The 26,026-nt window shown below is 40.7% G+C and overlaps 1 protein-coding gene across 24 annotated transcripts in view; it reads right to left on the minus strand.

Moving 5' to 3' along the window:
* LRRFIP2 (LRR binding FLII interacting protein 2) overlaps positions 1 to 26,026 on the minus strand; it is a 107,545-nt gene that overhangs the window by 29,649 nt on the left and 51,870 nt on the right. For 11 of the 24 annotated variants that reach the window (XM_086720401.1, XM_086720400.1, XM_086720409.1 and 8 more), the window contains 10 exons: positions 24,883 to 24,957; positions 23,280 to 23,327; positions 23,154 to 23,198; positions 22,289 to 22,336; positions 21,766 to 21,822; positions 18,292 to 18,360; positions 15,997 to 16,086; positions 9,161 to 9,205; positions 7,471 to 7,587; positions 4,338 to 4,409 (listed from right to left, as the gene is read on the minus strand). In XM_086720401.1, coding sequence (XP_086576527.1) covers positions 4,338 to 4,409; positions 7,471 to 7,587; positions 9,161 to 9,205; positions 15,997 to 16,086; positions 18,292 to 18,360; positions 21,766 to 21,822; positions 22,289 to 22,336; positions 23,154 to 23,198; positions 23,280 to 23,327; positions 24,883 to 24,957 — 666 coding nt within the window. The remainder of the gene's footprint in view (positions 1 to 4,337; positions 4,410 to 7,470; positions 7,588 to 9,160; positions 9,206 to 15,996; positions 16,087 to 18,291; positions 18,361 to 21,765; positions 21,823 to 22,288; positions 22,337 to 23,153; positions 23,199 to 23,279; positions 23,328 to 24,882; positions 24,958 to 26,026) is intronic. The other 13 variants (XM_086720420.1, XM_086720418.1, XM_086720415.1 and 10 more) reach the window with 5 other exon arrangements.

The raw sequence follows: 26,026 nt of genomic DNA on the forward strand, positions 1-26,026 counted from the left end.
TTTTCAGGGGCACCTGAGTGGCTCAGTTCGTTAAGCATCCGACTTTGGCTCATTTTATGATCTCATGGTTCATGGGTTCAAGCCCCACACCGAGCTCTGTGCAGACGGCTCGGAGCCCGGAGCCTGCTTTGGATTCTGTGTCTCCCTCTCTCTCTGCCCCTCCCCACTCACACTCTGTCTCTTTCTGTTTCAAAAATAAGTAAATGTTAAAAAAATAGGTTTTTTCAACAAATGGTGTTGGGACAACAGGATATCCACACTGCAATAGACTAAAGTTGGACCCACACCAAACACAAAAATTAACTCAAAGTGGATCAGAGACCTAAATGTCAGAGCTAAAATTATAAAATTCGTCAAAGAAAACATAGCCCTAAACCTTCATGACCTTGGAGTAGGCAATGGTTTCTTAGATACAATACCAAAAGCACTATCAATGAAAGAAAAGACCACCAGAATTAAAACCTTTTGTGCTACAAACAATACCATCAAGGAAAAAAAAAAAAAAAAAAAGGCATACAGTAGGAGAGAATAGTATTTGTAAATCTTACACTGAGTAAGAGACTTGTATCCAAAATACATAAAGAACTCTTACAATACTATCATAAAGAGACACATATTTTAAAAATGGGTATGGATTTGATTAGAGATTTCTCCAAACAGGATATACAAATGGCCAAGAAGCACATGAAAACAGGCTCAACATCATTAGCAATTAGGGAAATGCACACCAAAACCACAATGAGATACCACTTCAAACCTACTATGATGGCTATAATTAAAAAAACAGAAACAAGATTAAAGTGTTGGTGAGGATATGGAAAAACCAGAAACCTCATACATTGCTAGGGAGAGTGTAAAATAGTGCAGCTGTTTTGGAAAACAGTTGGACAATTCCTCAAAATGTTAAACACAGTGTTACCATCTGACCCTGCAATTCTATTCCTAGGTATCTATGTAGGAGAAATGAAAAGGAATATCCATAAAAAACTTGTACACAAATGCTCATAGCAGCATTTTTCATAACAGCTAAAAACTGGAAACAACCCAAATGTCCATCAACAGACACATACCGGAATATTAACCAATCACGACAGAGACACATAGATAGATGATGGGACAGATAGGTGTTACGACATGGATGAATCTTGAAAACATTACACTAAATGAAAAGTCAACCACAAGAGACAACATATTATAAGGTTCCATTTGTACGAAATGTCCAGAACAAGCAAATCCAGGGACAGAAAGTAGACTAGTGGTTACCGAGGGCTGGGTGTGGAAGTGGAAGAGGGAGGGTGAGGTATGACTGCTCATTAGGACGGGGTTTCTCTTCGGGGTAATGAGAGCATTCCAAAATTGGATTGTGGTGATGGTTGGGCAACACTGTGACTGTGCTAAAAGCCGCTTGAATTGTGCACACTTTAAATGGGTAAATCTTACAGTATTTGAATTATATCTCAATCAAGATACACACACACACACACACACACACACACACACACAAATAATGCTTCACAAACTAGGACTGCATTAACAGACATTTATACCAGGACTGGGAACAGATAGAACCCAAATAAAAAATAAAAGCAAAGTCAACTGTACAATGATTTAAATATAGTAGGATCTTATATAATACAGAATTTAGAATGATTCTGATCCACCTTAAAGGCTGATAGCATTAAAAAAGTCTTTTTCACAGCTCAGTCTCATAGAAAATGGGACATAACTGCATGAACAACCAGAACTAAGATAGTTACTCAACAGATGCAAAAATACAATATATAACATAATAAATGTGACATAACATTTACGGAATGTACTCTTCCTTTAAACAACAAACACAGAAGACTGTTTTAAATTTAAGTATCAAGGTAGTTTTAATTATTTAAATCTAGCTTATATGGTGATACCTATTAGGAAATAGTTTTACTTAAATGTATCTAAGGCAATGATTTTGCAAGAGTGGGTTCTAGATTAGCAGCAACAGCATTAGCTGGGAACTGGGTAAAAATGCAACATTTCAACCCCCTCCTAGACCCACTGAATGAAAAAATGTGGGAGTATGATCCAGCAATCTGTGTTTTAACAAAACCCAGGTGGTTCTGCATGGAGGACAGAATGAGGAAAAGCATCCCGAAGGCTACCCCACTTAATCAAGAATACTGTCAAAAGTAGGGGTGCCTGGGTGGCCGGCTGAGTCGGTTAAGCGTCCCGACTCTTGATTTCAGCTCAGGTCATGATCTCACAGTTTGTGGGTTAAAGTCCCACATTGAGCTCTGCACTGACAGTGCAGAGCCTGCTTGGGATTTTCCTTCTCTCTCTCTTCCCCACTCATACTCTCTCTCAAAATGAATAAAAACTTAAAAAAAAAAAAAAAAAGAATATCATAAGCAATGACCCAGTATCCTTTTTCAATAGAATATGTATGGATATTATCACACTACTGTGTTTGATCACCAATCAGATCATTTTTTAATGATTTTTCTTCCACTTAACGAGTTGTTTCAAGGACAAATATAACCTGAAGTCAAGCTCAATTATATGCTGACCGTGAATTAAGAAAATGGAGGTGGCAGGGGATGGGTGAAATAGACAAGGGGATTAAAAGTACATTTATCATGATGAGCACTGAGTAACGTACAGAATTGTTGTATAATTATGTTGTGCACCTTAGATATAGCACTTTATGTTAATTTTACTTCAATAAAATAAATAAACTATATCTCTTCTAAATGAAAATAATAATAGTAATAATAATAATAAAATAAAGCAGGGCACATCATTGTATATCACTAAGTAAGTTTTCCTTTACTCTAGGTATGCTTAAAACTGTTGCATTGAACATGAACATATTTAATGTATATCTTAACAGTTTTTCTTAGCATGGTAACATATAATGTGAGGAACATAAAGTTTTGCTTTTTTTCTCTTAAAAAAGCGGATCTTGTATCTGTTCAGTCTCACATTTAATCTGTTCTTTTGTATCCTTCAAAGAAGGCAACAAATGATAGATCTAAAATGTAAGAAAAAAATGTTTTAAATAAATAAAAAGCAAGAAAACCTCTGAATTGCTTGCTTTCCTGATACGTTACATTACATATGAGATTTCAATAGAAGTGTATTTATTTAACATATTTAATTTGCTCCCTTGATCCAACATATTTCCAAAAGTCTTATCACTAAAATCTTCAAAGGTGATTCAACCCTGATGATCTGAGCCAGGAAGACCGGGCAGGTCAGCATATACCCCTGCTCGCCTGACAACCGCACGCGCACACACACTGCCGGGTCAGCAGCCTCCAGGCTGCCCTCACGGACACTCTCCATAGGACCCGCTACCCTTTTCTGTCCTGACTCGTAACCGTAAGTTTCCTCTGGACGATCATGACCCGCGTGAAGGCACCGACTGGTAACTGGGCCACTTTGCATCTCGCCAGGAAAGCTGATGAGAGCCTTGCCCGTGAGGTCCCCGCTTTGTCCTTCGGGAATATCCTGAGTCGTCTTTCTGAATGCCTTGTTTATGCACCTTGAGACCTGATATTTCTGTTTCAAACAGGGCCATGCACATGTTGAGAAACTTGTAGCTTCCTTGTATCAGAGTTGAACTTCATAATTAAACATGGGGAAGTGCATGATAACCAACCGCCATTTACAACCAAAATGTCTGTGTCACAAGGACACTTCTATTGAGAACTGGTAGCCATCCTTGCTCGGAAAAGATTAAGGCTCGTCTCAATTTACCTCCAGATTCTTCAAAGCACTGAACCTGTGTAATCTTCTTTGAGCCATAGTGAAAAACAAGAAGAAAAGGAAGAGGAGGAGAAGAAAAAACAAAATGAAAACACAGGCCTCCTACCTCAGGTTCCTTCCTCCGTAAGAAATGTTTATAATAATGCACTCTTAGATGCTTCTTCCTCCTGCCTTCAATACTGACTAAATTTGTTGACAGAAATAGGCAATACTCTCTCATTTAGCAGGGAAGAATTTTAAGGTCTAATTCTCAATTGAAAACCATAATCTCAGAATACGTTTTAAGAGTTTACCCAATTCTGTTTTGTATGGCTAAGACACAAGCGGCATGTAAGTATTTCACAAAGTTTAAAAACTCTAAGGTATAATATCTTGTACTGAATATTGCAAAAACCATAGTAAACGTTGAGACATAAGCAGACTGAAAGTTCACCTTTCCTGTGCACTGCAGGTTAAGCACATGCTGGAAAGACAAACACTGTTAGTAAAGCTTTGTGCACTGGGGTTAACAGAACTTGTGAAACCACCATTACCCAACCATTCTGCACACAGAGAGCATGCGTGGGCTGCACAATGGGCCCTGATACCTTTAGTTCCTTAAGCCCTTGCATGTATCTCCCTTCTACATCCTGTATCTGGTCCTTAAGGTCATAGATATCCTGCAGGACATAGGAATGAACCATTGCATAAAACCATGCACAAACATATCTTAAGTCTCAAAGGATTCAGATGAAAATGTAAATTACTTTCATGTATTCCGGACCAAAAACAGAGAAATCAAAATACACAAACGTAACTGCCACTTAAAACCACCGAACGAGGCAAATAGGTCAGGTGATAATGGGGCTGGGGAAGGTCTGGAGTAATCAATCTAAAGTGTTACATATCTTCTTGGCATGAACTTGTGTTGAGACCGCATTAACAAGAGGGGGATGGGGCCGTGTACGAGAAAAAGCTGTACCAATTATAATGTTTTGAACATATAAACTTTAAAAATTTATAAATCATTTCAATAATCTTTAACATAATGCTTCACCTGAACCAGTAAATTACTAAAGTACTAAATTAATTATAAGCAGCAAATTTTACTGGCTCATTCAGAAGTTTTTAAAACCGTAATAAATGGACACAAACAAAATGTCTTTCAATGACTTGGTTACTAATCACAATTAATTTGGAAGAAAGAAAGTAAAGGGAGGGAAGTTAAACACTGACATTTTAAACCGTATGTCAGATGAGAGAGTCTATGCTGAGGATGCCATTTAAATGAATGATGAGAAAAGAGCATTTGTTCCAAATGTTACCCCAATCATTAAAAGTAAAGCAGGTCAAATTTTAAATGGAAAATACAGTTCCTCCTATACCTGACCCTGCTACCTACAATCTATCCTGGATGCTTGATTTAGGCGGAATACAACTGCCACAGGGCCCCACGTGCAATTCTGCAATACGGGCAGGACCAATCCTCAAAGGCCGGTCACACACACCTTCTGTATCATACCCCCCCCCGCCCTCTTCGTCTCCTCCTTGGTAGGTCTGTCTTGTACTCGCTGATTCATTCAACAGACACACATCAAGAGGCTACCGCAAGCGAAGCGTGAGGATACAAAACTCTCATTTCCTTCAAGGAAGTCATTGTCTCAAAGAAGCAATACGAGCTGAGTGGTGAGGCTGGAAGGCCTTGTCCTCCGGTCTTCCGTCCCACTGAAGACAAGAGTTGAGCCCATTCAACTCTGCAGCCCCAGCACCTATGCCCGGTACTTCGTAAGAGCCTGATAAATACGGACACCCTCAAAGTCACGCCATGTCGGCCTGGGTCAGCTCTCCGTTGCCGCTGCCACTGCCGCCGCGGCAAACGTCTCCACCCTCTAACCCCCAGCCCGCTTTTACAGGCCTCCCATCCTGTAAGCCGGACTCTTGCTCCTACCTGCCTGCGGTCTGACTCAGTACCCCAGCACGCCCCCTCCCTCCCTCCGTCCCTCTCTGTGTCAGCAGGACGGGCCCGCCGCATCTGGCCCCCCTCTATCTGCGCCCGGGCATCCCTCTCAGGCACTCTGCTCATCAGCCACCCTCTCCTCGCTCTGCCTTCCTGTTCTCTCCCAACTGGCTCAAGCCAACGAATAAAAAGAATCAAGCCTGCCTTTGAAAGAAAACAAAAACCTTCCCTTAGCCTCTCCTCTCTGCTATTGAGCAATCAACTCCAGTATCTCCCAGGATTCTCCTCGGAGTAAGTTCCTTGCATCCTCTCCCACTGCAGTTCCGCCTTGTTCACGCCATCCACAGGGTTCCCTTCACCTCCAGAGCTTCCTCCGACCTGGGGACACTCTTTAAGGATGCAAACCAGATACTCTTGCTCCCCTACTTAATATCCCACAGGTGTCGGGGGGCGGGGGGGCGAGCCAAATGTCTTCTAGGCTACCACCCATGATGCTTTGTGGTCCGGCCCACGAGGACCGCCCCCAGTTTTCCCTCTCACTCACCTCTCCTCCTCACTTCCCATCCTACCCTCGGGCAACTTTGCTAGACAGAGAACCTTCTGGTTCTCTGAAGTTCTCAGAAAGCCTTTTCCCTCCAACTTCTTTGCCTGATGCATTTACATTCTTCCTTCACAGTGGGTCTCCTCTGAAAAGCTTTCTGTAATCTCTTCTCCTAGTCCAAGAGAGCTGATGCTTCTCTGAATTCTCTTAACAGTCCTATTCTCGCTACTACATAGGGTCATACACGTGACCTAGTTTTACTGGTTTCTATCAGCGGATCTTCCCTATGAAACAGTGAACTCCTGAAGTTCAAAGTGTGTTTCACTGCCTAAATTGCTGAAGCCAACGGCTCAATAAATGTTGAATGAATGAATGAATGAATGAATGCATGCAATTTTTATTACAACCCTTCCCCCCATTGCTCACAAATAGCAGGTTCAGCAAACAGACCTTCAAATACATTTTGAAAGTCCCCATCTTTCGGCGCCTGGGTGGCGCAGTCTGTTAAGCGTCCGACTTCAGCCAGGTCATGATCTCGCGGTCCGCGAGTTCGAGCCCCGCGTCAGGCTCTGGGCTGATGGCTCGGAGCCTGGAGCCTGTTTCCGATTCTGTGTCTCCCTCTCTCTCTGCCCCTCCCCCGTTCATGCTCTGTCTCTGTCTGTCCCATAAATAAATAAAAACGTTGAAAAAAAAAAATTTAAAAAAAAAGAAAGTCCCCATCTTTCAAATAAAAGGGTTAATAAGAACAGGAACTCAACCCAGGGACTCAACTCAGGTATTTCTGTTATCCCAAATATTCCTATGCTTATCTTACCATGAAAAACTGAGAGATAACTATACTCCAGCAGCCAAATAATACCATAATGGCTCAAAAGGCCGACAATTCCTAGAACCTGGTCCCTTGCATACCTATGTATTTTCCATCTAAAATATGGCCAACTATTTCTGAGAGAATTGCTTTTACATACATTAACAAGTTTTTTTGGCATTTGTAAGTGAGCAGAGAGAGACTGATCATTCCAATATCATCAAATGTTCAAGAAAGAGAACAAAGAACGAACTCATCTCTTTCCTTTCAGACCTGAGTCACACTCCCGAACTGTCTTTTAACAGTTTTTTTTCAAGAACTCATACTCCTTTTCGTTCCACTAAGTCACATTAAGTGTTGAATAGCTCCAGTATACTCTACTGCAAAGAGGCCGAAAACCTGTTTGTAAAAAGCAAACCAAAGACTGCGGTTTACCCGCAATTCACTTAATGAGGTGTCTGGGTCTACTAAGCTGCTGGTGTCTCCGCTCCCTCGTCTGGATGAATTTCCACTTAGAGGGGTTGTTGCTGAGGCAGAGTTCCGAGACGAAGGCTAGAGAAAGAGAGAAAGAGGACACATCTAAGTCTTGTTTCTGTACAAAGACGTTTGCTGTGGAAGCTGAACATGGGGTGGGGGCGGGGGACACCTAACACCTGTGGATGAGACATGCGGACAACACAGGTTGGCTTTGGGAAAGGGGTATCCAGAGAAGGGCCTGGGGAATATGAAGCATAACCTTGTTCCCTCCAACACATTACTGTAGTCTAGAATTCATAATGACAAAGGAAATGGCTTGCGTGCGAGTTGTTTTCTATCTTTGGTATATTGTAAACAATACGGAGCACACGAGATTAATTTCAAATAGTTCAGGATTTATAACTGGTATGCTAATTAGCAGTCCTCCTACTGAGTTCCTGAGGCTGCTTCTTTAGAATCTTTTCTTTTTCTAATACTCTGATAAAGTTGGAAACAATATTTGCAGCTCGGGCAAACTGTGTATCACTATGAATTTAGACTGCTATTCCCACAGTTTACATGTGAGATACACTACTGGATGAACACACAATGGAGCAACCAAACGAGTTAACCATTAGCCACATGCAGCTACTCAGCATCTGAAATATGGCGAGATGAAATTGACATTTAAGTGTAAAATACACACCAGATTTCAAAGGCTTAGTATGGAAAAAAGAAGGCAAATTATCTCATTAATAATTTTTCATGTTAATTACACTGAAATATCTTTGATATTTGGGTTAAATAAATTATTTAAATTAACTTTAACTGTTGCTTTTTACTGTTTTAATGAGGCTACTAGAAAAGTTAAACTTGGGGCGCCTGAGTGGCTCAGTCTGTTAAGTGTCCGACTTCGGCTCAGGACATGATCTCACGGTTCATGAGTTCAAGCCCTGCCTCGGGCCCCTGGCTGACAGCTCAGAGCCTGGAGCCTGCTTCAGATTCTGTGTTTCCCTCTCTCTCTCTGCCCCTGCCCCACTCACACTCTGTCTCTCCCTCTCTTAAAAATAAACATTAAAAAAAATTTTTTTTTTTAAAGAAAAGTTAAACTTACATATGTGGGGTACATTTGTGGCTTGCATCGTATCCCTACTGGACAGAACAGCTGTATCTTTTTTAGGTACAGCATGAAATGAATCCTGATAATTTCCCTAAAATGACTTTCTGAAAGTACTTCCAGAAGATAGAGACTTTAACACAAAACAAATCCTAGAAAGGAGTTATTTTACTTCCAAAGAAAAATGTGTTATTAAGGAAAAAAACCAAAAGCAAACAAAAACGAAACCCTCCGAGTTTGTCACTAGCATTCCACTTCATTTTCAGTGTTTAATGGCTTCTCCTCGGGATCCAATTCTAGGCAATGGAAATCAAAAGACCAGCCCAAAGCTTCAGAAGTGACATTCAAGGAAATAAAACGCAGGGTCTTTTCTCTTCCCAGAGCTTCACATGATTCAACCTCGGAGGAATTTGGGGGGTCAAGAACAGGAAATAGACGGAGAAAGGAAGAGTTGCTCCCCCAGTTCACATGTAGTATAATCATGAAATAGCAGTTGAAATTAAGTTCAACTGACCTTGAGAATTTAATTCTCTTAGGAATGTATATACTCACTCTTGTGTAATTTTCAGCATACTGTTTGTCAGATTTTTCATCCAACTAGAAAAGAACAGAGATAAAAATCAGGAAAGATGCTTATTAGCATGTCAGGTTTTTTTAGAGGAAAAAAAGAAATGACCACAGTTGAGTTCTCCAAGTTCAACTGCTGTTTGCGATCTAAAAGTAAACATATTAAAACTGAAATAAAAGTTGAGACACGTAAGACAAAATGTCAAGAATGTTAATTCTTATCCTAAGGATGGACATGCAGTGAGCAAGCTGTCCTTGTGCAGAAGTTTAGAATTTTAGATTTTCTTTTCATGGTATTTGAAACACATTAAAGAAAATTATAAACTTAAGTTCTAGCATTGCAAATGTTAATACAAAAAAAAAAAAAAAAACCCACAAACTTGTACACATCAAAAGCAAAACTCTGATAAAACCAAAAGCCAAAAAGCTTTATTCTCTAAACATTATTAGGACACAGGACACATAGATAAGACCAGTACACTTAGCCACAAAGAGTTTCGACTGGATTAAAGCATGTGAAATATACCATCAAAAAAGATTTCCCCTACAACAGCCTTAAGGGAGTCAGCTCTTTGGCTTTTTTGTTTTTTGTTTTTTTTTAAGCAGTACACACACGTCAAAAAGAAAAGAAAAAATGAAATAGCACAAAAGGGTACGTGAAGGAAGCCTTTCTGCCTACCCTACCACGTCCTGACCTTCCAATTCTTGATCCAAGGATAACCAGCCACCAAGTCTTTAACAAATTCTAGAGCAATGCCTCAAATACATTCTATACCTTCTTTTTCTCCTTACCAACTTTCAGGAATTAAAGAAACTACTTCATTGTCTTCATGGCATTTCTCAATCTCTGACCCCATGATATTTATTAATTTATTGTCTGATCTCTTTATCTTTAATGTAAGTAAGCCTATGTCTGTATGTTCGTTTCTGTACTCACAACATCAAAAATAGCACCTGACATGTAGAAGGACTAAAAGTTTACTGGGTGAATGAGGAAATGAATCATACCCCATCTGGACTTACAGACTTACTTCATTTACTTTAACAGCAGCATAGTGTCCTACTATCTAGACATGATGATTGAGTTAGCCTATCTTCCGCAGATAGGCCTTAGTTATTAGCGTTTCACAAAGAGAGGCATCTTACAGGTCTCCTCCTAAACCCCGACCTTGCAGCTGAGGAGAGAGAAATTCAGGGGCAGAAGATCTTCCTGAAAACTGAACAACTGCTAAACGTCAGGGCTGGATTCAGATCTCAGTTTTGTGAATTTTAAAACCCGTCTTCATATTATTTACTGTCCCAATTACTTAACTAAATGAAAATCAACCCAGATTCCAACTCCTAGACCAACCCTCCCAGCTCAATCTAGAAAAAAAGATTTGAAAACTTTCCTCAGTTAATTATTAAAACACAAAATGCCATTATTTCTGGTTCTATTCAGTTCACTTCATTCTAATTTCCTCATATTTGAAAGGTTTTCTGTTCTTTTTCATTGCCCATTTATCACGTTCATTTTTTCTCTGCATTTATATAATAAACACTGTTTATAATAAAAGGTGTTTACTTTATTAAAAGTACTGTATCAATAATGCATTTATATTAAACTTTCCACTTTGATCTCTTTTTGCCACTTTTTACAGTAACACTCTTTAAAAGGAATTGATTTTAGTTAACTGATTTTTTTTTAAGTCACACATGAAACGTTTTGAAACAAGCAAGCAAGGACAGTGGTTTTTAATACTGGCGATTATTGCCACGAAAAGGAAACATCTTCCATCACATTTATGCTACTAAAACCACTGCCTCACATTTAAAGTGTTATTCTTCAGAGTGAAAGAAATACCGTGTCTGGATAAAACGGCCTTATCTTCCTCAGAGTATCTCCCACCTCTCTTCTACTAATGAGTTAGAGAAAAACAGGCAAAATCCGGAAACACTCTTCTAGGTCCACCTAAAACCCTGGCTCATGTCCCCTCTCACAAAAATGACCGCCAAACCCACCCATTTTTTAAACAGTCAGCTTGGAATGATCTTACATTTCAGAGGCTGCATCACTGAACTAGTCCGTGGCAACGTCGATCCTATTGCTTCCACTGTCTTCTGACAGATCCCAACTGCCGCAACCCAAACTGATCACGCGCCAAACCTCGGGGATTGTTAAGGCAGCAAAAAATGCCAAGAGCAGCGATGCTGCAGTCCAGGTTCTTGAGCTGCAGTGACTTGGCCAGAGGCTCCAGTTCTCACTTCTCAGACTTGTGCTCTGCTACGTGCTGTCTCCCACTTAGACAAAAAGCCACTTGAAACCCGGTCTTCCAAAAGCCCCAGTGCTCTCTCTAGGAGGTCTAAACACCTGTACCGCAATGACAAGCCAAGGTTCATAATGATGACCCAGAGTCTGCCAGGTACTGAAAAGGCTTTTAAATGGAATAAAAGTTAATCATGTTTAATATATTAAAGTATGAAATAGGGAAACAGCAAAAGGCTACAAGCTTTCAGCTATAAGATGAATAAGGCCTGAGGATCTAATGCAAAATCATGGTGACTAGAGCTGATAAAAAATTGTTGTGTATAAGTAACAATGGAAAAATGAATATGCACAACAATATAAAAACTTTGTAACATTAGTGAGAAATCAGAAAGCAAAGGCTGCATATATGGTTGCAATTCTGTAAAACAAATTAGAGATAGAAAAACTATTAAAAGTAAATCAAATTGTTAAAAAAGTGGCTAATAAAAAAGTAGACTAAAATACCAAAAACAAAAACAAAAAACAGCAAGCAAAGCTTTTTTCCGCCTTAATATGGTGCTCAGGACTTGCTCATTAATGTTAACTGTAGCCTACTCTTCTCAAAAAATTTCAAGTAAACATTATGTCATTGCACTCTTAAATAATTAAATAGGTAATTTTCCGATCAAGGAAGGGGTTTGGTCGTTTGAACTTGAAAGTCAGCTAACAAGCTTGCAATATTTCACGTTAGTATTAATGTGAAAAGGAGAGCACATGGTGGCAAACTTCATATTCCAATTTGAAAGCTTAAGTTCAAAGGTAGTATTTTCTTAGGGGTGCCTGGGTGGCTCAAAGTTAGGTTAAGTGACCAACTCTTGGTTTCCACTCAGGTCATGATCTCATGGTTCCTGAATTCAAGCCTGCTTGGGATTCTCTGTCCCTCTCTCTCTGCCCACCCCCCTCAAATAAATAAATAAAAAAATTTTTAAGTAACATTTTCTTGAAGAATTTCCATGATCAACTAGTAAACAAAATTAAATATAATCTTTCCCACATTTCAGCGATAAAAGCCTTCGCCCTATTTATGCCAGGATGCTTGAAAATGCTTTGCTCTGGACATTACAGATTGCACATTACTTCTCTTTAAATCTGAACTCCTTGAATATTTGTTGAAATGAACACATGTGAGAAATATTTTAGAATACACATCTTGTCAAATCTTTGAAACTCCTTGTTTCTTCTTAAAGAAAGGCATTTATTCTCTGATATTTATTCTCTGATTAAGAGGCCCTTTGAACCACTTAAACATAAGGCTGCTTAGTTCGACAGATAATTTTACCTGACTAAAATGGTAAAATACAACTGAATTTTTTTAGAATAGAATAGAAACAGAGCATTTTAGTTATAAATACATTTTGATGCTGTCATTTAAAAGTTGTTTAGAAATAAAGACTGGTACCTTGTTACAATTATTTTCTTAAAAGGACTGAGCTATTCATGTCTGATGTGTACAATTTTCAGCGTGCAGCCACCATTTGGTCAAATGTATCAGTAATATATATGATCAGAAGTTAAAGGTATTTATATTAAGGCATCTGAATAAACTACTTATTTTTTAATGTTATAAAGTTATAGTCAAATAAAGTATTTATAGTATTTGTTTAATGTAATCATTAGTCTAATCATTTATTAACTTCTAATTTTATATATGATATGATAACACTAATAAAAATTCTGTTTGACAGAAAAAAAAAAAACCCAGAAAACTGAAGATCTGATTCCCCAACTACAGAAGGGAAGGGAGCAATTAACTTTAATAATCTCATAAAGCAAAAATGGCTTTGGACTCCACTCAGAAATGCACTAATTATTAATCATCAGTAAAACTAAAGTTAGCACATTTACATTCTTCTCCCCAGCCTAACCGATAGGATAAGAGAAAAAGGCCATTGGCTAGAGCAGTCACAAACACTGTGTTAAGAGTCTTGCCAAATCAGGGCCTGGCACCCTTTTCAAGCACTCCCAGCTCAGAAGTTATAAATGGAGCAGACTGTACACATATATTTGGTCCACAGTGGGGAAGCCAGAAAGTGTCTTTTAAAGTTGTGAATTCACTGTCAGTGTCTTAAAAGCAGAATATTTCGCATAAAAGTGCAGATTTCCCAGCTTACCTTTTAAAGGCGGGGATCTTAGCAATATCAAGTCTACTTCCCATTTATCCACAATGAAGTGAATTATAGTTCCCCTTTACAAGAAATAATATTAGAGAAAATTTTTGCTCTAGAGAGAGGAATGGCAAGCATTTTAGGGTTTTCGTTTTTTTACAGAGTAAAACCTTTTTTTTTTTTTAATTTAAATTTTAGTTAACACATTAAGGTTTTATCAAGAGGTAAAATTAAGGATATCATTACAGGTACTTAAACAAGAATGAAAAAAAAGATAAAAATCATTAGCTCACAGGCTATAAAATAAGAGGGTGCTATAACCATGTATAATGGTTATACACACACACACACACACACAGGCTATTCTATCAAATCATGTTATACACATTAAATATGTATAACTTTCATTTTAAAATATGTAAATAAACCAAAATAACTATCTGGGAAAAGAAAAGAGTTATATTAAATTAGTAGAAGCAGGAAGAGATTTTTTTCTTAAACTATCAAGCTTTTCACTTCTGTGTAGTTACTAAGATAAATTGCCAAGAAATACATGTAAGGAGGGCAAAACCACCACCACAAATATGAGGCTAACAGAATTCAAGTTTTTAAGAAAAAAAGGTGTATACATTAAATTGTTTGTATCTACAAAAAAAGGACAAGTTGTTAAGCAAATTAATAAAATGAGCAATATTTCAGAGCAAAGACTTTTGGCAGCCAGCTTTCCAACTCTGCATGCTGAGATTCCTTGATCTGACAGAGGGCAAGACAGGATTGCTCTAAGGCCAGGTTTGAGGCCCAACGATCTGGAATACTTAAGGACTACAAGGATTAAAGTCATTCAGAAACAGCTATTTAAATACAATCAGTGGGGTGCCTGGGTAGCTCAGTCGGTTAAACATCTGACTCTTGATTTCAGCTTAGGTCAAGATCCTGTGTTAGTGGGATCGAGACCCACGTTGGACTCCTTGCTGACAGGCTCTTCGCCTGCTTGGGATTCTCTCTCTCCCTCTCTCTCTGCCCCTCTCCCTTTCCCTCTCTCTGAAAATAAAAAAAGGTTTATCAAATACAAATAAATACAATCAGTAACATTCTAAATGTAAATCAATATCTCTTCATTTAAAAACGAACTTTTTGGTTTAGAAATACTACCTCTCATCTGCTTCAAAGTGCTTGAAAATCAGAACAGCACCGGTCTATGTGCAAAACAACACTAATCCCAGCAAGGGAGGGAAGGTGTCAAAGAGAAAATCAGGTTGTTAGATCCGTCAGGGAGTATATGCTGTTTGGGGTTCCTTCATTAAGACAAATGCTTCGAGGCATCTCTATTGGACAATCTTTCCTAAGTTCACTTCCCCATGAATGTGAAAGCAAAGGATAAGCATTTCTTCAAAACAATGCCATGGTCCAAATGTTTAACATCTATTCAGATTCCTCTGAGTAACCACATGTTAGCGATACTTTGCTAAGTAATACGTTCTATTGTTCAACCTTCAAAGTGTACCTAGTACTACATAGATTCACCAAAATAAAAAGAAAACTTTTAAGACTGATTAGGAATATCTAAATATGGGCTAGGTATTAGATGGTTTTAAGGAATTATTATTTTTTAATGTTTATTTATTTTTGAGACAGAGAGCGAGCCCGTGCACACGTGAGCGGGGAAGGGGCAGAGACAGAGGAGGACACAGGCTCCAAAGCAGGCTCTGCACGGGCAGCAGTGAGCCCAATGCAAGGCCTGAACTCATGAACCATGTGGTCATGACCTGAGCCAAAATCAAACGCTCAGACGACTGAGCCACCCAGGCACCCCAAGGAATTATTTATTTTATTAGGTATGATAATAGTAGAGTGAATATGAAAAAGAAATTCTCAGGGGTGCCTGGGTGGCTCAGTTGGTTAAGCATCCAATTCTTGATTTTGGCTCAGGTCATGATCTCCCGGTTTGTGAGATCGAACACCTCACTGAATTCTGCCCTGACCGTGTAGAGCCTGCTTGGGATTCTCTATCTCTCTCTCTCTCTCTCTCTCTCTTTCTCTCTGCCCCTGCCCCACTCTCTCTCTCTCAAAAATAAATAAACATTTAAAAAAAAAACCAACAAAGAAATTCTCAATTAGAGGTGCATACTGAACTAAATGACATGGATTTGTTTTTAAATAGTTCAGGGGAAAAAAAGGAAGGAAACGGGGCAATAAGGTAAAATTGGCGAATTACTGGTAATCGTGGAAACTGCTGGTAAGTTCCGCGGGGGAAATTTTTCACAGAAGAGTTTTTTTTTTTTTTTTTTAATCAGAGCATATCAATATACACATTCCAAAACAAATAGCTATTTTATGCTACAATTAAGTTCCTAATTTTCAAACAGCTAATGTGTGAGCCGTTAGTCGCAAGACCGAGACACCACAACCACTGCATGCAATACACTCACGCGGGTCACATCTGGGATAATGACGTCATCCACCTCAGAGACCACGCTGCCCCTACGATTGGAGCGGCTAAAATAATCGGCGGCAGAAACCTTTCAATCAGAAAAAATGAGAGGCTTTAAAGGTTAAGAAAAGAGAGCAGAAAAGGTAAGAACATTGGCATATGAGCGGAAAACTTTTTTAGGTGCTCGGTAACGTACCATGAAATGAGGAAACAAATGCCATTAACATCCGCAAAGAAGCAGAAAAGAAATGTAAAGTGTTCCTGAACGAAATCACAGCTCCCTGAAACATGCTTTTATTCACCTTCGCCAGAGTTCGGTACTACAGAGATCACTTACTGCCCGAGGGCCAGCAAAGGTATCGTGTGTGGCACATACATCATCCTCACTGGGAGGGTCCCTAGAATAGTATTTCCCTAAAACCTCTACCATATTTCAAATTTACACTTCGTCACAGTATCAACTCTGTTAAGCACCTGTATGCTCGATGCGGAACTATTTGCAGGGTATCTACTGCACTTTCACCCCATTTCTACACTTCCCTCCTTTTCACATTCAAGACCAGGAACCGTGGGACAAAATAATGACAGAACTATACTGGCCTCTTTGTGGGTTCCCCAAACACTGCGTCTTGTCCCACCTGAGACTTTGTCACTGGCCTACAGAGCTCTGCTCCCAGCTCTTCAGGCAGCTGGTTCCTCCCATTACGAGGAGGAATGTCTCAGCTCAAAGGTCACTTTCCTTGGGGAAGCCTTCTCTGACCACCCCGTCCAAAGGGACTTGCACACACACACACGCGTCCCTTCACGTTCCCTGTCCTGTCCCTGCTTTTCTCTTCACAGTTCCCGGGGTTACTTTGTTTTTATCTTCCTTTGCTTACTTATCTTCTATTTCTTTCACAAGGATATAAGCTCTAGGAGGTCAGAAACCCGGTCTGTCTGGCCCGCCAGCACGTTACTCCCTAAACATTTGGTGAATTAATAAAGGAGTATTTTTTACCTCACTCATCAGCTTTCCTTACCTCAGCTCTGTCTGACTGCCTTGCTTAAAAACTCTTCCCTTCCAGGAATGGAATTTGGAAGTGCATCCACAGAGACAAAAAAGGCTTACAATGTGAAGTTTTGCTAAGGGCAACTGCAGTCAAGCAACAGTATTTTTATTCACACTATAGTAATACAACTTAGACTGACACATACCTAATATCTTACCGGTTCCTACCGTCTCCGAATTGCGGTAGGTATTTTCCACATACTAACTCATTTAATGCATATATTAAGCCCTCCTACAAAGACAGTCACTAACATCCCCACCACAAATAAACTGCAATTAACACAACTAAGAGGTTGTGGAAGTGGCTCAAAGCCAGGCATCGTGACTTTAAAGTCCCTGCCCTTTCAACGCCATCGCTCTCCCAGGGGCTTTCAGGTGGCCTGGCTTGTTTTTTCTCCTTCAGCCATGAGTATGGGCTCTAGCGGGCTCGCCAATGGACCACAACTTCATTAGATCACTGCATTCTTGGCAATAAATCTCACAAACATTTGGTGTTCCTCTCCTCTAAGAAAACTTCACATCTATTACAATCTTTCACAAAACACGGTTCTTTTTTCTAGCTCGAAGCTGACATACCATCCTTACCAATGTAACTTTCAAATCAATTCTTATATGTAGCAAAAATGCCATCAGCTCTCTGTAAAACTTCCAGCTTCATCAAAAAGAATAATCTGAAATTATTTAATTTGTAGTCTAACCCAGCTATTTGTTGCCTCTACAATTATTAAGCTAGTTGAATTCTAAGACCAGAATTTTTAAGTTTTGCCATCAACAACTCTTAAAAAGCTCACAGGTCTTAAAAGATATGTAAACAATAAACAATACACTTAAATACACAGCGAAGAAAGCAACTGAGGGCAACATGATTTGTGATCCACAGTTATGAGTTTTACACAGAGCGGAGCATTAATTTTGCTTGAGAAACTTGTCTGTGGTGAACTGTGCACATAAATGCATGTGAATGAAATAGCAACAAAGTATAGAAAGTGAAAAACTTTCAAATATGCAAAGACTAGCACGTTAGGGGTGTGAGCAGGCAAGTTACTAATGAAAGTTTCCACAGCCCCCAGAGAATACGCAGTCGCGGGAACACATTTCTGAAGGCAAATTATTCATATGAGCGAAATCTGAGGAAAATGCTCCTTTTGCCAAATGCAAATTTCACTTCCCGATAGATTTCACGTGATCACACACTGGTGCAAGTTTAAAACTCATTGTATGTGTCTGCATGCAAACCACGCTCACCACACTGTCCCTCCGCCCGTGACTGGCACGACCAGAAGACCCAACGCTTGCACTGCCATCGTCGGTAAACTATGGACGGTAAAAGCAGATAATGAAAACGAGGCGATTTCACTCCAGGTCTCACCTGACCGTAAGCACGTTAGGTACCGTAAGCACGTTAGGTAAGGTTTCGAGAAGCATGCAAATACAATACGTGAGCATCTAATTGGCACCATGTGTCATGCACCATCAGACAGAAAAGGGACTTCAAGGTGTAGTAAACTATCCCTAAAAACCAACAGACGTTTCCAAAGAGCACACAGAATAAAAGGCTACTTTATCTTTTATTTAAGTTACAGAAGAAAAGAGGACAGGAGTGAGGGGCTGGGGTATAAACAGACCAACCAAAAGCAGCCAGGGTTTCATGCTTTTTAAACCCCCAGGCCCCTTGGGATCCCGTCCGGGGTCAGTAAGCGTACTTGACGTTTCAGTTTGGGAGAGAAAATATACGAATATCTTCTGGGGAAATAATGTAAGTCAAAGAATTGCCTACCAGCAAGGACACTGAAATGATGATTCTTAGTTTCCTTTATTCATTGCTATGCAATGAGTGGAGCTATTTCTAACATCACCCTATAGTTTTCTTCCTATTTCACCAGCCCTAGAAGACTCCTCTTCCACAGGTGAAGGTTACCTCCATTCTGACATCACTGAGGAACCATTCTGGCATCACTAAGATAATAACTCTGAACCCAACGTCCAAATGAAATAGCATGTAGCTAGCACACAAGGACAAGATTCTATGCTTGACTGAAAATACGTTACCGTAATTTCGTTTGCAAGGGGTCATTACATTGGTACATTAAAAATGCTACCAGGCCCAAGAATTGCCAAGTGGAATTTTATTATGGAGTAAGGTAAAAGTAAACTCCCCACTTATATCAAAAAACCTTTATCTCCTTAAACATTCCTGTGCACATTTTTCTTAAGTAAAGGAGCAGAATTCTTGAGAAGTGCCACTTGGAAATGGCAGGAGAACAGAGTCAAACACATATATAAAAGAAAACCTATGTAGTCCACTTACTCCATTCCACAAAAACAATCTGTAGCGAACGTTAAGAAACTGCTTTAATAATTTCTCCAGGGGCGCCTGGGTGGCACAGTCGGTTAAGCGTCCGACTTCAGCCAGGTCACGATCTCACGCTCCGTGAGTTCGAGCCCCGCATCAGGCTCTGGGCTGATGGCTCAGAGCCTGGAGCCTGTTTCCGATTCTGTGTCTCCCTCTCTCTCTGCCCCTCCCCCGTTCATGCTCTGTCTCTCTCTGTCCCAAAAATAAATAAACGTTGAAAAAAAAAAATTAAAAAAAAAAAAAAATAATAATTTCTCCAGCACGCCTGGGTGGCTCAGTCAGTTAAGCATCCGACTTTGGCTCAGGTCATGAACTCATGGTTCGTGAGTTCAAGCCCCACACTGGGCTCTCTGTTGTCAGCACAGAGCCTGCTTAGGATCCTCTGACGCCCTCTCTCTCTGTCCCTCCCCTACTCGTGTGCTTGCGTGTTCTCTTTCTCTCTCTCAAAAATAAACATTTTTTTTAAAAAAGTAACTTCTCCAATTTTGACATTGTCAAGAATAACAAGGTAGTTCTTAAAGTCATCCTTTGCCATTGGAAAAGTAAATTAGTAAGGTCTTCTTGGTGGGCAATACGGCAACGTACATCATAATTTTAATGTATATACTCTTTGACCCCCATCATGTTAGGATTAGCAATTTACCTGGCATGAGATCTACTCATATGTACACAAAAATAGACTTGTGTAAGAAAGTCCACTATGCAAGTGTTTAGTAACCAAACTCTGGCCACCCTAAATGTCCATGGGTAGGGGAGTGGGAAATACAAACTTCCAGTTATGTGATGACTAAATCACAAGGATAAAAGCTAGAGCATAGAGAATACAGACAATGGAACTGTAACAGTGTTGAACAGTGACAGATGCATTGTGGCAAACACAGAATGTATAGCCTTGTCCAATTACTGTGTTGCAAACCTGAAAGTAATGTAACACTGGACGCCAACCATACTTCAATTTAAAAACAAAAAAGAAAAGCAGTACCCGTACCAAAACATAAAATATACCCAAGAAATCCTCAAAAAGAAATGCACAATTCATGCACTAATGAAATGATAGATTGCCATTAAAAAGGAAAGTGCTGACAAAAGAAAACTATCTCCAAAAAGCATTCAGTAGAAAAAGGAACATAGTTTACTTTTTAAAAATCTTTTAAATGTCAAGGGTGCCTGGGTGGCTCAGCAGGGTGGGCATACAACTCTTGATGTCAGCTCAGGTCATGATCTCACAGTTTGTGAGTCTGAGCCCTGCACTGGACTGACACAGAGCCTGCTTAGGATTCCTCTCTCTCTCTCTCTCTCTCTCTCTCTCTCTCTCCTTCTCTCTGCCCCTCCCCTGCTTGTGCTCACACACGACGCACTCTTGCTCTCTGTCTTAAAAAATTAACATTTCCAAAAAATATTTTAAATGTCAAAAAAAGAATGAAATAAATCTTTATGTATGGATACAAAAAAGAGACTTTAAGTAAAGAAAACAAGCTGAGGCACAATCTGTATACATATACATACTGGTCAAATAAAGGACACTCATGCATGCATAACGTATCTCTGAAAGGATATACGAGGACAGAGCCTTCATTTGGGGGAAGAGAAATGGGGGAAAGCGTCAAGGGATTTTTAATTTGGACTTTCCTTAAGCTAATACCACTTTTATAACTTTAAAAAATGTTTAAAAAATGTTTTGGGGCGCCTGGGTGGCTCAGTCAGTTAAGCATCCGACTTCACGATCTCACAGTTTGTGAGTTCGAGCCCCGTGTCGGGCTCTGTGCTGACAGCTCGTAGCCTGGAGCCTGCTTTGGATTCTGTGTCTGCCTCTCTCTCTCTCTCTCTCAAAAATAAATAAAGATTAAAAAAAAATTTTTTTAATAACATAAAAAATGTTTTAATATTCCAGAAAGATTAGGTGATTAGAACTGTCCCAGTTTTGTCTTTTATGTAACAATTTTTAGAAGCTGGCTTGTTACTACTTCTCCTTTCACAACACTGATCCCTGAAGTGCTGGCAGGCAAGTGAAATGGCTCAACGCAGGAAGCAGAAACAGAGGGAGGGGAGAAATTCAGGATGATCAACCCATCTTTTGAATTATCACCACTAAAAAGACAAGAAGTTCACATAAATGACAGTACAACATTTTTTAAACTTTTAATGGCATTGGTTCCAGACTCATTTAAGAAATTAGGTACAAAGCCACATTCATACAGAAACCACCAATTAGGACAAATTAGTACACCTCAGTTTGTGCTCTGACGGCCAATGATAATCCACGCTCAAGAGTGAAACACACATCCTCAGCCTTCTGAACCGTGAGTACAGGTTAATTAAACAACCCCAAGTGTCTACAAAGCATGCAAAGAGACCAGACAGCTCACCACAGGACTGCTTCGGGCCGAACTCGTTCTTGAGGAGTAGGAACTGTATTCGGATGGCTATAAAGTTTCCAGGAAGAAAGGTTTTACAATAATGGCCAGCTCCCTTTCCTGCTGGGAATACATTAAGGACCCTGGACCCTAAGTGGCTGCTGGCTCCCAGAGGGAAGATGCTGGCTACTCCCTGGTCTGGAACCCTACCTCCCCCACAACCCTTCAGACCCAGCATCGCTCGGCAGGAGGCTGAGAAGGGGAGGGGGATGCCCGGAGGAGCACTGCTCTCATCCTCTTTCTGCGGGACTAGTGAGCAGGAAAAGAGGTTCCTCTGCCTATGTTCCCTTCAGACTCTGAGCCATGATTTCCGGCAGGCACTTGCTCGCAGCTTGGGAGAGAGTCACAGCTGGCTAGCTCATGGGTCGCTGCTTACAGAGCAACTGCAGGTCAGATGAAATGACTTTTCCTTTGTAAGGGAACTGTGCCCACCTGCACATCACCCTCTTCACCACCTCCCTCCGGCTGGACTTACAGTTCGAGACCCATAAGGGTTACATAATCCACCGTCATACAATGACACCTACAGAACAGAGAAAATGCCATTTGTCTACTGATTCAGCATCCAAGTTGTTTGGAAAATGTCACAACGTCTTTGCAGTACTCAGTTCCAAAAAGGCGTCAAAGAGTGGTATCTCAGGTGAGAACACCCACTGATATGCGTGAAGCCCTACATCGATCCCATTAAAACTTCAAGCTCACGCTTCGTTTAAATAGCACCCTTAGTTACAGTATTTCCTCCCATCATTGTGTTGCGAAGCTAGGAGAAGGAACACTTATGAATTTATTCTCTGAGCAGAAAAGGAAAGCGAGGGACAGAAAGCATTTCGCCCACCGGCACCATAAAACGAAACTACAGAGCCCTAAGGGGCCGGTCTACGAGAACAGGCCCCAGCAAGCAAGCGACAGCTCGAAAGCAACCGGCTCACAAGTCGCACGTTACACAGAGCTATGGCTTCCGCTTTCTAGTCAGCTTGCTTTATTAGAGCCTGGTATTAATGTGGCCAAGGCCACAGCTGTCCCAAAGAAAGACATGGCCGCTGTGCATGGGCAGCCATCTCACAAAAGTACACAAGTGAAGTGGGGCCCATGCAGGTCGGCCTTCTCTACAGGAACCGATCCTAAGCAAGGGCCGACCAGCAGCCAGCCATATCTGGAAAACAGGGGCCTTTTTACTACCATAAAGTTTTGCAAGTTAAGCACAGGCAGCACATCCTGCAGGACACACAGCATCAAAGCCATGTGTCCCCGACTGTTGTGGAGGAAAGCTGTCAAGCCAGAGTCAGCGCCATGACAGGGGCTCCCCGGGAGTACACACACTGGAAGAGAGCAATACGAACCAGACTGGTACTTCTCAGCAGACCAGAATCTGCAGTGGAGGAGGCCTATGAAAAAAGTGCACGATCTCACCCAAAGAAAAGCAACTGGTAGCGATGAAGGCAACACACTTCTCACAAAGTACTAACCCTGTTACTCCTTGAGGTCGCCAGAGGGTCACTACACAGGGAAGAAGACTGTTAAGAAACAAAAGCAAAACAGAACAAGGTAATTTAGCAAAACAAAAGAACTGGTCTCTCCAACACGAAAGCAGAAGCCTCGTTTATTCTATACTGCATAATTTATTAGCAATTCCTGAGTGCTTAAGGCAGTTAAGTAACACACAAGTGAAAAAAAATTAGTCATTAGAAATCTTTTTGAGGGCGCCCGGGTGGCTCACTCAGCTGGTTGAGCCTCTGACTTCGGCCGGCTCAGGTCACGATCTCGCGGTTCACGAGTTCGAGCCCCGCATCGGGCTCTGCACTTTGGGCTCGGAGCCTAGAGGGAGCCTGCTTCGGATTCTGCGTCTCCCTCTCTCTCTGCCCCGCCCCTGCTTGTGCTCCCTTGCTCTCCCCCTCTCTCTCTCCTCTCAAAAACGAATAAACGTTAAAAAAAAGTCTTTGAGTACCCATCTTAAGGGATAAGTAACAAAAACACCTGGGATGGTTTTCCATAAATGGGTTAAGTCCTACTGGGCTTTCAACAGTAACGTCAGGAGGTAGTGTGGCAGCCCAAGAAAACACTCCAGGGAAGGGGGTCACGGCACAGGGTCTGTGGAGGATGGTGGCCACACGCAGGTTGCCAGTAGTGCCTGGGACATTCTGTGATCTCACAGCAGACTCCTGATGGGCTTAGCCCGACTGCTGAGGAACCAGGTAAATGAGCTCCAAGCCATCACTATAAACAGTTTTCCAAATGGATGAGAAACCCAGTCTTTCAAAACAAGCCATGGACCAAGTGCCTTAGTTTAATCAGATAAACTGTCGTGGTCACAACAAAGCCCAAGCACCGACAAGGCACAGCACTCTCAAATGGAATGAAATCTTTCTTTTTCTGACGTCATTTGAAAATATAATTTTCAGTTCCTTTTCCCAAGCCCATCAGACAGGGCAAATAAGAGTAAGTTGTGTGTGCAGGCTTTGACAAGTGAATTATTTTAAATGTACTATGCACCATGTATTGAATGGTTTTTAAATTTACTGATGTGCCAAATGCCTTGAAAAAAATAAGAGTTCTAACATTAAACAAATAATTATATTCTTCTTATCCCATTTACAGTTTAAATCTTTACATGTAAGCTTTTATTAGAAAGACATCCACCATGATGTGTACTGATGCCTACGAGTTATTCTGAAATACATCCTCCCCCCCCCCCCCCCGTAAAAAGATGGATCAATGGATGGACAGACAGGCAGACAATAATACGATAAAGGAAACAGAGCAAAATATTGATTGTAGACTCTAAGTAGTGGACACATGGATGGTCACTATACAATTCTTTGAACTTTTTTATAGGTTTTTTCACTTCAAAAAACTGGAAGAAAATGGTACTCACTTACAACAACGGTGATTCAATAGCTCCCAGTGTGTGAAGACACACTCACACAGACTATATGAATTCAGTTACCACAAACCAGGGGACACACAGCCATTCACAGATTAGTTCTAACTAGTCAAAAGGCAAAATCGAGGGTTAGAAATGTGTTAAAGTTGGACAATAAAACACACAGAGCCAGAAAGCTTGAGACAAACCCGAGTGAAGTAGGCAGAGGTGGGTTTGCTATGTCTGAGACTGCTATAGTTTCTCTGGTCAAAGTAGAGGCCACTCTGCAGAAAGTAAAATTAAACACTTTTCTTAGGTTAAACGTTACCAATGCGCAAAGGCAGACTCCGATATGGCCAAAGCCCTCTCCTCCAAAACAATGACTTTAAAGCGCTGAATTGCATTAAGTAAAAGTTACAGTAATAATTACCTCAAGTCTCCAAAAAAAAGACTAATACTAAAGGTTAACTGTTTTCAAACCAAGTCACTACTAACTTTTTTACTTTAAAAACGTGAGCATAAACCCTCAGTCAAAATGAAACAGAAATAAGAAGTGATTGATTCTCATGTCACATTTAGTAACATCCTTGAAAAATCCAGGACAACTGAGTAACTGCCATTTATAATTACCATTATAACTACCATTTAGTAATTACCAATTATAATTCCATTTGGCAATGTCACAGAAAATACTAAAGTCTTTTTTCTTTCCAAACTTCTCCTAATCCCATTGTTTGTCAAAATGAACTGATCAAATTACGTTACCAAAGATGAGTGCACGTGTTTACTGACCAGGTTTGGCCTAAAACCTCCATGGCAAGTTTGTTTTCAATACACTGCACAAAATAACCCATTTTACAGACTGCGGTTGCTTGACAAAGAGAAAATCATCTACAAGATTCCCTTTCTAATTTATCCAGCCATCTTCTTTACTAGAAGCTGAAGAAATGTAAGCAATCCCTGACCGAATCCCCCTGCAGTCGGGGGCACCCCTCCTCCCACGGCCCCCCTGCCACTCCAGGCCTTGCCTCCCTGTACCACGCCCTCAACAAGGCACCAGGACTCACCTCTCCCCAGAGCTCCCAATGCTTCAGCCCCCACCTCTCACAACTGTCCTCTCCATCACATTCTCTCCTCTCTCCTCTGTGCCAAAGCCCACCGACCCTCTCTCACCCCACCAAATATCAGAGCCCTGTCCACAGAACTAGTTAGCAGGGGAGCTTGGGACTGATTTTCCTGCCAGTGCTGTGGCAGCCTAACAGGGAGAGGTGTTCCTCACACCCCAAACGGGCATTCTGGACACGCTTTTTCTAGCAAAGCGGCTGGAAGTGGCTGGAATGCAGCACTGTTGTT

Source organism: Puma concolor, chromosome C2 (assembly GCF_028749965.1).
Source record: "Puma concolor isolate L17-30 chromosome C2, mPumCon1.1.hap2, whole genome shotgun sequence".
Lineage (NCBI taxonomy): Eukaryota > Metazoa > Chordata > Mammalia > Carnivora > Felidae > Puma > Puma concolor.